The 14,982-nt window shown below is 27.4% G+C and overlaps 1 protein-coding gene across 1 annotated transcript; it reads right to left on the reverse strand.

Annotated features, from left to right (window-relative positions):
- Positions 1-13,940: 13,940 nt before the first annotated feature.
- Positions 13,941-14,261, reverse strand: LOC136090060 (uncharacterized). Its single transcript, XM_065816168.1, has one exon. The coding sequence runs from the start codon at positions 14,259-14,261 to the stop codon at positions 13,941-13,943; it is 321 nt and encodes a 106-aa protein (XP_065672240.1).
- Positions 14,262-14,982: the final 721 nt, after the last annotated feature.

Here is a 14,982-nt window from a genome sequence, read left to right on the forward strand (position 1 = left end):
CTAGCCAGGTGCAACAGGTGCACTTGCACAGGGCCCGTAGATTAGGCGGCCGTGAAATGGAACTTTAAACTGACGAAAATATCTTTCAATAATATCTATTGAATATAACATTGTTAAAGATATTAATTATGACGACGTTATAAATGAATTTGCGCAAATGAAAGCGAGAAAAGTGCATTTTCAATAAAGAAATTTTTAAAAATAGTAAATCAAAATATATTTTTTATTTACAGTTTTTCCAAAAAAAAGTTAGGCTTAAGGGGCCGAAAAATGAAATTTTGCACAGGGCACTAGAAAAGCTAGTTACGGCGCTGAGTATTCATCATATTGTCTAAAGCTATTATACTCTAGATCACCATATTCCCATAAAAAATTTTGAATTGTATGGCATTAAAGATAAATTCCTAAGCTGGTTCAAAGTTTTCTTAGTAATCGTAAGCAGTTCGTTAATATACAAGATTCTTCTTTGCCTTTAATAATGAATGTGAGATGTGGTGTCTCACAGGTATTCATAGTTGGGTCCCTGTTATTTTTAATATTTATAAATGACTAAAAAAAAGCCTCTAACTTAGCCACTATAATTCTTGCTGATGACACAAACCTACTCCATTCTCAAAAAAATTTAAATACACTTATTAATAATATGACACAAGAATTAAATAAATTCACATATTGGTTAAAGAAAAACAGATTGTCCCTCAAAATTGAAAAAACGAAATAATCACTTTTTTACCCCATATTCAGTTCAAAATGATTACCAAATACTATGCACGACCTCTTCATTGATAATACTTTAATATAACAGGGAAAAAGTTACAAAACTTCTCGGAGTTCTTGAAGTCGAAAACCTATCCTGGAAACAACAAATTAATAATATTTCCTTGAAAGTTGCTAAAAGTATTGCAATTATATATAAAGTTCGACATATGTTAAATAAACAACAATTAAAACAACTATAATATTCGTTTATCCACTGACATTTAAATATGGAAATATTGCATGGGGAAGCAAGCACAAAGTTAAACTTAAATCTCTCTTAATCAGTATCCAAAACATGCAGCTCGCTTAAATAATTTTATAAATCGTTTTTCAAATTCAAAACCACTTCTGAGAGAATTGAAAGCCTTCAATGTATAGGAACTAAATGTTTATAATATTTTATGTTTCATATTTAAATCTAAAAATCATTTATATCCTGATGTATTTATAAACTATTATAATGTAAAACTTAAAGAAAATGAAAAATAAAATAAAATTCAGCAAAAAATATTTTTCTTTGATATTCGTTCTTTTATTTCATATTATTTATCCTGTGTATTTATATTTTAAATGCACAGTTATATATAGTTTATGTTGATTTATTTTCATTGGTTATTTGATTTTATTGTTATTATTATTATATTTAATATTATAAAGGGTTTCATGATAAGATTGTATGATCTTCTGGAAGTCCTGCCGATTTTATTTGTAATAAAGCTATTCTGTAATTGTAATTTTTTTTGAAGGCAAATTATTATACTAAAAAATATATATATATTCTAACAGATAAGATTTTTATTGATTTTTGTTAAAATAATTTAATTTATAAAATACTTGTTTTGACTAAATTATAGCCATCCTCAATTAAAATATATTAAAATGCTTAAATCAAATTTGTAAAATTAATTTGAACTAATAGAGACCTTACAATAAAAAATACAATAAAAACGCAATTAAAAAATGTAACAAATGTTTTAAAAAATAACGATAAAGAATCGGTAATGTTAAAAGGAACTAGAATAAAAGTGTCCTTTTTACATGGTTCACTCGTTTATTAACACTGGGCTTTTTTTTTACTTTATGTATATGCTTTCTCATCATCAGAAGAAAATAATATAAGTTTCAGACCTAGCGTATTATCCATTTGTATTGGTTTTATTATCATTTAGCTAAATTTCTTAGAGAACTACTAATACTAATGGTATTGCGATGGGTTCTCTCTTAGCACCTGTTCTTGCTAAACTTTTTATGTGAAATTTTTCAAACGTTTACAAAAATTTCACATTTCATGTGAAATTTTTATAAACGTTATCAAGATGACATTTTTGCTGCTTTCACATCCGCAATATAATTATTGAAAGTTTTTTTATTAAGGTTAGAAAAATCTACTTTCTATCTACTTTCAAGCGTATTTTCAAATCAATAATGAATTTAAAATGACAAAATAATTGACAACATTTTTGATTGAATACAAGTTATTGGTTGAAAACAGTTAAAACTGGAGATTGTTACAATTGATTATAAATTATTCATTTTACAAAAACCTAACAATTTTTTCCTATTGTTTTATGAATAGTATTATTTAAAAGTAACTTTTTGAAGTAAATAATCAAAAAAGAAAAAACTTAACCTTTTTGTTAGAAGTTGAAAAAAAATTGTCTTTGTATAATTAAAAAAATCGCCTCAGTATAATTAAACCCTCCATAAATTATAGTTTATATTTTACATTATTTTACAATACAGTTTTTATTTTACATTATTGGAAATAAAAAAAAGCACTATAAACATTAACGGAAAAGGTTTGAGATTTTTTTTGCAGCTTTTCTTATATTGTCAGTTTTGTTTGTCATTAATTGTATTTCATCAAGCATATTTGAATCTTTTTCAGGTATAGCTACTGCTCCAATTAAAAAACTGGCAACCTCATCCTGAATCGTTTTTGTAATTTTCTGAACTTCTTTTTCGACTTTAGCTGTTACTATTTTAATTTCCTCATCTACTTTCTCCTTAAGCTTGTTTTCGGCTGTGCTTTTAATCAAATTTTCACACAGACTCAAATTAGACTTATTGAGTAAAAAATCAAAATTTTTAACAAGAAACTCTAAATTAAAAAAATCTGAATAATTCCCACTATTTGCTTTGCTCAAAATTTTATCCAAAGTTTTTATCTTTTCAACCAAATCCTCTACAACAATACTTACTTGGCTTACATTTAAGAAGAAATGCGTTTCAAAGTTGTTCATAATAGATAAAATTTGCACTTTTATTTTTTCTTTAATTACTGACTCTACAGATTCAATAATATTGATTTTGTTAATAAAGTAGTATTCCAGTTTTCCATTTTCAAAGGCTGTGTAGGCCTGGAAAAATAAATACACGAGTGCTTCCTTAGTTGATTCATAACTTTCATTCCACATTTGATGTTCAGGAGGATAATCTTCGCAAGCTTTTAACATGATATTTTTTACGACAAACGAAAAAACTTGAGTAGAACTGATTGGTTTAATCCATTTATAAAACATTGCTTTGAAGATGAGATAAATTAAATTTTGCTGCGGACTACGCATACTGATCAGCACACGTTCAATATTTGAAAAAGAATATCGCCAAGTATAGGACTCCGCGTCAAACTTTTCTGAAGCAGTTGATTTAGCTATGATAAAACATGAGATTGTAAGATCATCAATGATGCTTTGGGTGGGCCACTTTCTTGCTCGGTTTTTCCATTCGAGAGCTACATCAGGCCACCAACCAATTTCAAATAAAATTACAAAATCGTACGAAACGAAAAGAACGTTTTGATTTTTAACCTGAACAAAAAAATCAGCTGCAACTGAAGCGTTTGTAACTGCTTCGTTTTTTTTTGTAGAAACTTCAGAAACTTTTTCACCATATACAACTGAAAAGAAAAGTTCAATAAACTTTTGTCTATCAGTTTCATCATTAATCTTAGCTTTTTCAAGTGTAAACTTTTTAATTTTGAAAGGTTGAAGATAGCCATTTGTACAAAATTTTGGTAAATACTCTTGAACCCTATGCTTAGAAACATCCCATCCAATATTTGCAGCAATAAACATTTCTGTATCAGCACGTATCTTGACAAAGCCATACTTAGAAGGAATGTCTTCAACATAGTTTTTTAAATCGCTATTTATTTTTATTGTAGTAAATTCTATATCGATTTCAATTTCTCGATTTAACTCATCATGAAACTCAGAGTTCTTTTTAAAAAAGCGAGCGACAGTAGCTCCCTCAGAAAAACTACCGCTTACAGATACGTTTTTTAAAACATTTGGATGCCATTTGTACAAACCTCTGGATAGTATTTTATTTAAAGCTGAGCATCCAATCGTTCTTAGGTGCTCATCTGTTCTTGTTAAGTGTTTGAAATCTTCCATTTTTTTGATAGCATCCCAATCTTAATAAACAAACAAAAAGCAGAACTAAATAATATAACATAAATTTATAGCGTAAGAGTACATTTTTTTTTCAAAAATTATGAAAATTGTTGTTTCAAACATTATTGTCTCAATATTCTATGAAGTTTTGCTTTATATAATAGCTTGTAATTACAGATCAATCCAAAAATAATATTAGTTTGATATGATAATAAACTGATATAATTGTATTAAAACGTATGGGTGTCTCATAACTGTATGGGTGTCTCATAACTGTATGGGTGTCTCATAACATGGGTGTCTAATAAACTGATATAATTGTATTAAATGGTATGGGTGTCTCATATCTCTTGCGTCCCACGTAAGATGGGTGTCTCATATCTCTTGCGTCCCACTTACGTGGGACGCAAGAGATATGAGACACCCATACCATTTTTTTTTAGAAGCGGCGTCTAGTTACTTTTATTTAGTGTAAACGTATAGATATCTTGTTCTCTTTTTATTAGTCATCTTTTCACTTTTCTGCGGGTGGTAGAAGCCGCTTCTATTTAAAGTATCTCTAAAAGGTATTTTTACTGACAGTCTAGTACCTCATATATGTATTTATTTTCGACTGTTGCACCTTTTGTCTAATTTAAAGAGAAATGCGTTTATCACCTCACATTTAGTACTTAAATTTATATTTTAGCTTTAATCGTGTGGCTAGAGAATTTATTTCGTCTGCCCTACATAGGGGTGAAGCGGGAAAGAGAAAAAAAGTTGCTTTTCCACTTCTTCTTACCTTCTACTTACTAAAATGTCCTTTTCTCCCCCTCACTTGTCCCACTTTACTCACACTAACTCAATTGCATGGTTACTCTAAAACAAAACAAAAAAGACACACTTTATTAAAATGTACTATCAATTTTAAGGGTCGAAATCAATGCCCTAAATACTGCTTTATTTTTCAAGACTTGTTTGATTCAGTTCATATGTCGAATAAAAAAATATATTCTGAATATTTTACCTACACAATTTTCCGCAACTTTAAAATAAGACTTGGATGATCTATGCATATAATTCAAGTCGTATTTTAACATAACAACTTTGTTGTGATTTGCGCATTTAATGTTCAAACGTTGCAAAATAAATGGTTAACTATCTTTAATGAAGCTAACATTTTAGTTTAACTAGGAAGCCAAGAAAAGTAAAAGTATACAAAAATATTAATAAATTTATATTTCATTAGAGAAAATAAATAAGAATGGAATTGTTATTAGTAATTTATTTACTAATAACCCTTATTAGAGGTTGCCTACTGCTAGTAGCATATGAATACATGACAAACTTAAATATAATATTACTATTAAACTTACCAGGAAAATGTTTTGTCAAATCTTCCAATTATGCTAAGTGCCTCAAAAAATGCATCATAGTTATCAACCCCTGAAAGAACATATGATGTTCTAAAGCTTTAAAAAAATCGTTTTATTATTATTCTTTCTTAGAATATCATCACCAATATGATGTGAATAATAATACTTAAGATCTTTAAAATTTTTTTCTAACAATTTATCTCCAATCTTTAACAAAATTTATCAATATAGTATCATGGATGCAGAGTGCAATGTTTCATTCTGAATTTGTTTAAACAACGGCTGTCAAATTCACCTGATACAATTCCATGGATTTCTTTATTTGGGGATTTATAGAAGACAATGTGTGTTCTAAAATTGTAAAAGCTTGGACTTGTTGAATTTAAGCTAAAGGGGAACATATCAAAAAATTAAATTTTATTTTTTAATTTTGACTTTTTAACAATGTTTTACTTAGGAAATTAATAAATATTTTTTAATAAAAATTTGAGAGCGTATTTATTTAGTTACACTTTATTTGCTGCATACTGTACAATAAGTAATTTAATATAAAATTATTTATAAAATATACAATGTAAAAACTTTATTGCATTGCAAATATTAACTAAAACAAAATTGTTTTGTTGAAATTTTATTGTAAATCAGTTATAAAATAATTTGTAACAAAAAATATGGTGCTTATAAATAAAATCAGATATTTAGAAGTCAAAAAACATAATAGTTAGCTGCAGAGCTGCAGTGATTTAGGAGCAACCTAATTATATAAATAAAATAAAATTAATTTTATGAATAAAATCAAAAATTTATAATATAAATGAAAGCAAAAATAAAATCAACCTCATTATATAAATAAAAGAAATCAGATATTTAGAAGTCAAACAAACATAATAGTTAGCTGCAAAGCTGCAGTGATTAAGGAGCTTATTATAATATGCCAGAAGAGTTGCGGCATTGGAAAGGTTGGGAATTGCTGCAGTAAAGTTTAATAAATAATTTTGTAATATACAAAAAGTAAAGACTTGTTCTATATCATATAATAAACAAAACTTAATACAAAAATATACTTGGTAATGTATATTTCACCACTTCTATGGCTACGTTTATTAGTATTATATTCATCACCCGAAGTATTGCAATCAAAAGTTGTTTTAGACATAGCTCGACTATTCTTTTATTATAAAGTATAGCATTAAGCATCTAAAAGGTTGTTATGTTCTATACCTAAATTTTTCATTTGATCATGAAATATCCTGCTTTACGTCATCATAATAAGACATGGTTGATAATTCCGTTTTGAATAACTCTAATGCATATTTTACTTCTGACCTTGTACAACTATTAGTAATAAAGTTAATAAATCTTCTGACTAACGTGGCAGTATCAACAGCATTTGCTATTTCTTTCTCTAATTTTACTTTCTTTTTTTGGTCTAACATAATACACCTCTGAAAAACTAATCATTAATAAATCATTATACATAGAAATATAACTTTATAATTTATGTATTGTATATGATTCTCAACATATAAATTATAAAATTACATTAAGTAACTAAATGTTAAATAACTAAATGCTCGATTAAACAAAAAGTTTTTTATTCGCTGGTTCAACTTTCTGCTGAAAATACTTATATTTATTAAATTTTTGGTTGTGGTTTTTATCTTTTGAAACTTTTTAAAACTAAAAACAAGAACCAAAATCCAACCTTCTGATAAGCAGCAGCCTCCGCAACAAAAATCCCGCCTTTGGATAAAATATTTTTTGCTATTTTAGTACCGGTTTTGTCCAATTTTTAATTATAGATGTAATTTTCAACAAACAGATATCTTTTGAAATGTGGTGGCAAGTTAAGATAAAATCATTTCATTTTCATCAAAATTTTAAGTGTTTTACTTTTTAAATTTTTTATTTATTTTACTTTAAAAATTACATAATATAAAAATATATATGTATTTATATACTAAATATCATTTATCTAAAAATATATATAATATAAATTTATAAATTAAATATACATTTATATAAAAATATATTTATATATTAAATATTCTATAAAAATATATAATAAGTCGGGGCTATTATAGACTGTTTTTGGCAGCACCAACCATATTTATGTGCCAGCCGAAAATTCAAAAATTAAGGACCTTTTTTTTTTATATGGCAGATATTGCTGTTTATTATTTACAAAAAAATGCCTATATACAGCAATATTATGCTGAATTTATATATGGTAGGCGCTATAATATAAAAATTTATATAAAAATATATGATATATATTCAAATGTTAAATATCATTTATATAAAAATATATAAAAGTATTAAAATTAATATTTTAATATATTTCTAAAATTTTAAAAATGTCAAGCAAATATAAAATTTTTGACATGGTTATTTTTGGTTCCTTATTTAACAGTAATAAAATTTTAATAATATAAAAAATACTATAAAAAATTGATATAACAATATAATATTTTTACCTTAAATTTTTTTTTTAAAAAATATTTTTATATATAAATAACTGTACCATAGGATGACCTGCAAGCATAACTTATATATTGATTTTTATACTTACTGGCATTTGCATATAACATTATTTAGGTAGGTTTTTTACATTTGTTTTACAACATTTGTTTAGTAATATATGATTTACATATGCTATCCTATAAAATTGCACTAATTTAGAGTAACCTGCTTGAAAAGTGTTGACTAATTGCAATAGGTAAAAAAGTTTCATATATATATATATATATATATATATATATATATATATATATATATATATATATATATATATATATATATATATATATATATATATATATATATATATATATATATATATATATATATATGCCAGTATTTACATGTTGAAAACTACTGGTTCTTTACTTAAGCAAAACAAATTTAATAATTACTAAAAAAAAAATAATAAAAACTAAATTAGCTAGACCTCTCAAAATAAAGAAATTTGATTATATCAAAAGCCTTTTATTAAAATTTTTTTTTTAAAATTCATGTTTTATTTTGCGTCCTCATCTATTCACTAATAAATACAGATAAGATTTTGAATACAAAAATAAACATTTTGGTGCTTGGTTGAGTCAAACAATCACCGCTACATTATCTTGCATTTTTAAAATACACTTCGCATACTTGCTTAGAATAACATTTTTAAAACATTTTATTTTCCGTTTTTTTAAGATTGGGTATATCTTTTTAACAATACGTGGGGTATCTTTTTAATGGTGCAAAACTATCAAGTCTTTGATCTATTTAAAAGTATCAATCTTTATACCTAGTAACATCACATGCTGCATACATTATTGTGTGTAAAATATATGCTTTGAAACTTTAAAACATCATTGATTGCGATCTATGTTTTCAAATTGCTTTAATAAACAACATCATAACTATTTGTTTTTAATTGTAAAATTTAAGTTTAAACAATATTTAAAATTTAAGTTTAAAACAATATTTAAATGTGATACACACACATTCACACACAGTTACACCCACCCACCCACCTTCCACACACACACTCACACACACACACAAGCACACACACTCACACAAACACAACCAGATTGTTGTCAAATTTCATACGATTGAGGATTAATTAAATTGAATGAACCAAAAAAAATGGGGATAAAAATTTTTATTATAAATTTAAAGCTTTTCGAAATGTTATATATGTTTCACACAGCTAAAAAATAACAACAATCTTACATTCATGTTACTTTTATAAAGTATGAAAAAAACTTTTTTTTGTGTGATTTTATATTTGTCTATAAAAAATAAGAAAATCATAAAAAATAAATTTTCGCTGCAAATTCAGTTTTATTGCAAAGCTCACTTTGTATATGGCGAAATTTTGCAGTTAGCTATCTTAAGCATTATGAGCAAAGTTAAGCATACACCAAAAGGCAATGATATATTATATTAACAATGATATGTTATATAATGTATCATTTCTAAAAGGAGGTGTCATTGATTTGGAATCGTTCATAAATTGCGTAACGCAAGCTTTCACAATAAACAAAACAAAAAAGATCAAAAGTTTTCCCTCGCATAGTCTAAGTTAAACAAAATATCAAAGTTGCGCAGTTAAATTTAATGAAAATCTCCGCGTTAAAAGCTTATTATCTCCTCTTCTGTTTTTTAAATATATGTTGCGTGCATAATATTTGAACAATCCCAAAGCAATTTATGGAAGGTCGCGTATTGGGAAAAATGACGCAATGGAAGTCTCTAAAATAATCGGATAAACTAAAATCATGTTTGCGGGCCATAGTATAAGAAGATGCTTTAGAGTTAACTTTCGTGGAGCTGTCGTGGTATCTAAAAAGTCCCGATGTCAATGAGTGTTTTAGTTTGTGGAAATTGTAAAATAAAAATTTATCAATTCAAAGAGCCGCAGTTCTTGACTTATCGAGCTTCGAAAAACCATCGAAACATTCTATCGGTTTTTTTTTTGATTTTTTAATTAAAAAGATTTTAGTTAACTAAATTAAAAAGTAAATTTGTTTCCATAATGTGTTTATCTTCACAACCAGCAGTAAAGTTACACTTTACGAAGATCAGTTCACTTAATAGCGCCAGTCAGGGGTTAGCGCTAGATTTCATAAACCATTTAATGGTGACTCCTGCTTCACTAATCAACCTAAATCATTCATACGGTTGCACTATACACTAATCAGACATCAAATCACTCATATAGTTGCATTTCGTTCATTGTTTCTTTGTTTAGCAGCTTAAAAAAAGTAATTCTGCATCTTTTATTTCCACAAGACTTAGGTGTCTCACAAACCATTTTTATAGCATTTATATAGAAGATATTTATTATTTAGTTCAAAACATTATGGTATTAATGAATAATAACAAACAAATTATTTAGTTAAGTTATGTACTAGTGCATAACTTAGCTAAATATTTTGTTGGAGGAACTTTAATTTTTGTTGAGGAACTTGGAATATGGGCAGCTGCCCATATTCCTCCTTTATATATTGGCTACCTAATAATTTTCATCTCACCATATTTCAGTAAACTTGCTATTCATGGTTCATGCATAGGATTCATTGGTTGATGACCGGAACACCGCGTCAGTGATTGCCAAAATTATGTCTGATGGTGGGTTTTGTTACTAATGCCCTAACTAAGAGTTTTCCAATATAGGAAACTCTAAATGTGACAGGCTCAACGGTAGTGGTTTCTTGAAGTTAGGTTTATAATAAATTTTCGATAAAATTTCTCAAAACGCTGGTTTTTAGTAATTATTATTTTTTTTTAATTTATAGATTATTGAAAAATTGAGAATATATACATAATGTGAAAAGTTATAATATAGACTGTTAAAATAAAAAATAAAAAATTTCTTGAAATAGTTGGTACTACAGTTTCTAGCGTTGGAAGTAAAAAATTAATCACAAAAGTACTAAACTTTAACTTTGATGAAGAATTAGAAAATTGTTCCAATTTGTACCTTTTCCATATTTTGATATTTTTGTAGTCTATAGTGTCTACTAACTACCCTAAGAAATGTGACTGCGATCATCCGCGATCTTGAGCACAAACAAATTTTGAAAATTTATGTTTTTTTAAACAAATAAAAATCTTCTCCATATAAAAGTAATTTTTTTTCATTCATTACTAAAAGTAAAAAAAAAAAACTACTTTTTTTTTTGGGTGTTATTTAAAGGAATAAGTTATTGTTTTATTATAATTTCATGTGGTTATGATTTTAAAAAACATAATTAATTTAAAAAAAAAGAATTCAAAAGTGCATTTTTTATTTCCCACTAAACAACCAAAAACCACATGAATTTCTAAATGTTGGTAAAATGTTTCTTTTAACTTTGTAGGTTTCTGATTGTGAACTAAAATAATGGAGCATTTAAAGCATCTAGCGGGCGAAATATTATGTATGTTTTGGTTTTAGGTCAACGTAACGTCCGGCCACTATCAAGCGCTCCACAATTGACCACTCTAACTCTTGTAAATTTACAATTAAATACGGGACTAATCAATAATGGATTAAAAAAATTGGTCAGAACTGTAAATCAAATATCAAGCAGCAAGACGGTAGAGCTAAATTTTTACAAAAGTTTTCTTAATAGCAGGTCAACATTTGAGTGATTTCTTCACCTGCAGTGATCTAAAAATTACCGACGGAAAAAGGAGACTCACAAGACTAACCATAACACCACGTTATCATTGCAGTGAGCTGTTGCTCACTGCAATGATTTATCAAGTCTTGTGAATTATGTTATTTAATCTCGCACCCTTAACCACTATCAATTCGAGCTTAACTTTGTTAAGCTCGAATTGATAGTGGTTAAGGTTTTCTGGTTTGTCTAAGCATTGTCGATACTGTGTTAAGGGTTAATACCAGCTCACCGCCACAAAAATAACCTCTCACTTAACTTACTGGCAAATACACTAAAGTAAAAAAATTAATTCTTGTTGCGGTATCAGAAGATTTGGCAGAAACTCACTCTAACATTGAACAAATATGATCACTAGTTAATGCAAATGGAGTTAAACTTATTTTGGCGAAATCAAAGTTGCAAATATAATTTGTGGTTTTTAAACTCATTCAAGTATGCACCCTTGCACATGGTGTTATGTCAAGTCCAAGTGTCTTGCTAAAAATTTGGAATTTTGCGAACACTGGGCTCAATCAAATCTAGCCAAGAGTCTTTTTAGTTATCAAAAATAAGAATGTGGATGTGCTCAAGCAACTTGATGATACAAAATCGGCTCACAACATTCTCCACATAATTGAAACATTAAAAAGTTTTAATTTAGTTGAATAAGCTTGCTTTAGATTTATCCTTCAGACGGATTATGCTAAAATAATAGAAAATTTTAAAAAGTATTACTTAATGATACCAATTGTGATAATATTTATTTTTTCATTTCATTATGAAAGTCAATGTTTTTAAGAAGGTTTTAAGTTCCAATAAAAAAATTTTTGCAGAAAGGATTTTTTGTTTGTTTTACCAACATTGGCAAAGGGACTATCAAGTTCTTTTGCCAAGGTTTTGCACTTTTTTTTTGCATTTTGGCAGTAGTTTATTACATTACATATTAGTTCTTACATTACATAATAGAACACTCATGTAACCATTATTATGAAAACAGCGACCAAATATCACAGTAATCGGTAACGTTTTGAGAAGTAGCAATAAACTAACAAATTATTAACTTAAAATTGCAGAAATCAACAAACAGTAAACTAATCCAGGTGAAATTTTATCTAGAGTTTGGTGTGACCATATCAGACGTTTGCACCAACTTTTATCAAATTAAATGAAGCGGTTCTACTGGTGTTTTTATTGTCGTGCTATAAAGTTAAAAGTTTTTGAAGAGGATAATGTTCTTCACCTTCAAAAAATAATTATTGAACCTTTAACAAAAATTAACGGGGAAAATGCGGGTTTTTTTAGTTTCCCGAAAGTTTACATTATATAACTTCTGCCCTTGAAGCATTCACCAATTCATACCATGGAGAAAGTTGAACTAGCCTCACCTTTATTTTTCGTTCTAATTTAACAAAAATGGAATTAAAACAATTATTACTTTATTTTAATTAATTATCAACTTTATTTCTATTATCTTCTACTACCACTAAAAAGTTTATAAATGAGTATGTTTAATTAATTGCAAATGGAGAAAAAGTTAAAAGTATTCAATTTGTGGAGAAAATAGAATTAGCCTCATTTACGTTATATACAAGAAAATACTAAAAATATTTTTTTTTTACACTCATTTAATACTTTATATCGTTTCCTCAATTTTCAATGACTTCAAATATGCGACTTGACACAAGATTTCGGATAGTTTCTATTGATATTTCACTCCTAGCTTCTCTGTTACAAGTTTTCAGCTCCAAGGTGGATTCAAATTGCTTACCATTTTCATAAATCTTTCTAGAAAGTATTTTCCATAGATTTTCAATTAGGTTAAGGTCTAGATGCGGGCCATTCAAATTACGTAAATATTTTTTTCTCTATACCAAGCTTTTGTGAGCTTTGAGTTATGGATAGCACCATTATCTTGTTGAAAAGTGAAATTTTCACCCATCGATTCCTTACTATGTTCAAGCAAACTTATTTCTAATAAGTCAATGTAGTCCTGTGAATTCATTTTTGTTGAAATCCATGCAAGTGGAAGTTTTCCAGAAAAGGAAAAAGCCCCCAAAATCATAACAGTTCCACCACCAAAGTTACGACTCATACGAGTTACTTTCTCTTTTCGAAAATCGTGTCAGTAATATTGATAGACATCAAGACCATCTAGATTGAACATTTTTTCATCACTGAAGAGAACTTGATACTACTCTTTCTGCTAAGACATGTGTTCTTTTGCAAATTGTAATCTAACTTCTTTATGACGAGCAGTAAGTTTTAGATTTGGTTTACGCTTTTTCCTAATTGTATTTGGTCTTCATGAAGATTTGTCTCACGCATTGAACAGATACAGGTAATTGTAAATCAAGACAAATTTGAGATGCAGTCATGTGCTGAGCAGCAGCACGACGTACAATAACTCGTTTAGTACGATTATCAATTTTACGTTTGCCACCACTTTCTTTATAAGCTCCATATATAACGCCAATCTTGAAGTAATATCTAACCACTTTTGGAGATCTTTTAATTTTCTTTGCAATTTCCTGATTATATAAGCCTGTATCTTTGTATGCTTTGATTACTGCTAATTCTTCATTCGTTAAACGCTTACCACGTCCCATTTCAAATTAAGGTATCAAAAACCAAATGTTAAAAACTTTATGAGACTGATTTTAGTCTTTGTTTAACTTACAAATAATAAAAAAAACCAAGTCACAAATGCATATCGCCAGATCAAAATATACAAGTAAACTGGAAATAATTATTGATGAGGCTAATTCTATTTGTTACAGCAAATATCAAGTATTATACATTTTATGGCTTTATCAAATGTCCTGCAATTTAATTACGCTATATTATAATCTAAAAACTTGTCGTTTGAAACAATAATTTAATGTGTGTGGATACAAAAGATGCACCGCACAAACTTACTTATAGATTTACAAAATATTGGATCAGTACATCGTGTGACTAATTCTATTTTCTCCACTGTATAGTTAGAAGAAATAACAGTAGGATACCGTGAATAAATAGAAATTTATTGCGTTCTACCGTATTATGAAATCACATTTTATACTAGCACTTATGGGAAGCGATAAATTATTGTGATTTTTACAGTAATAAACTGCTAAGTATTCATGTGTTGCAATATACAATAAATTAAAAAAGTGCATCGATTTCTACTTGCTTACAAATTAAACACAAATATCTATTACTACATATGATATTTAAGACACTACTGATCGTTATTAATACATATAATATTTAAGATGATATATTTAGGTAAACAACGTTATTTAATTAAAACTTTGGAACAAAATATCTTCATAGAGAAATTCTAAA

Source organism: Hydra vulgaris, chromosome 13 (assembly GCF_038396675.1).
Source record: "Hydra vulgaris chromosome 13, alternate assembly HydraT2T_AEP".
NCBI classification, from domain to species: Eukaryota; Metazoa; Cnidaria; class Hydrozoa; order Anthoathecata; family Hydridae; genus Hydra; species Hydra vulgaris.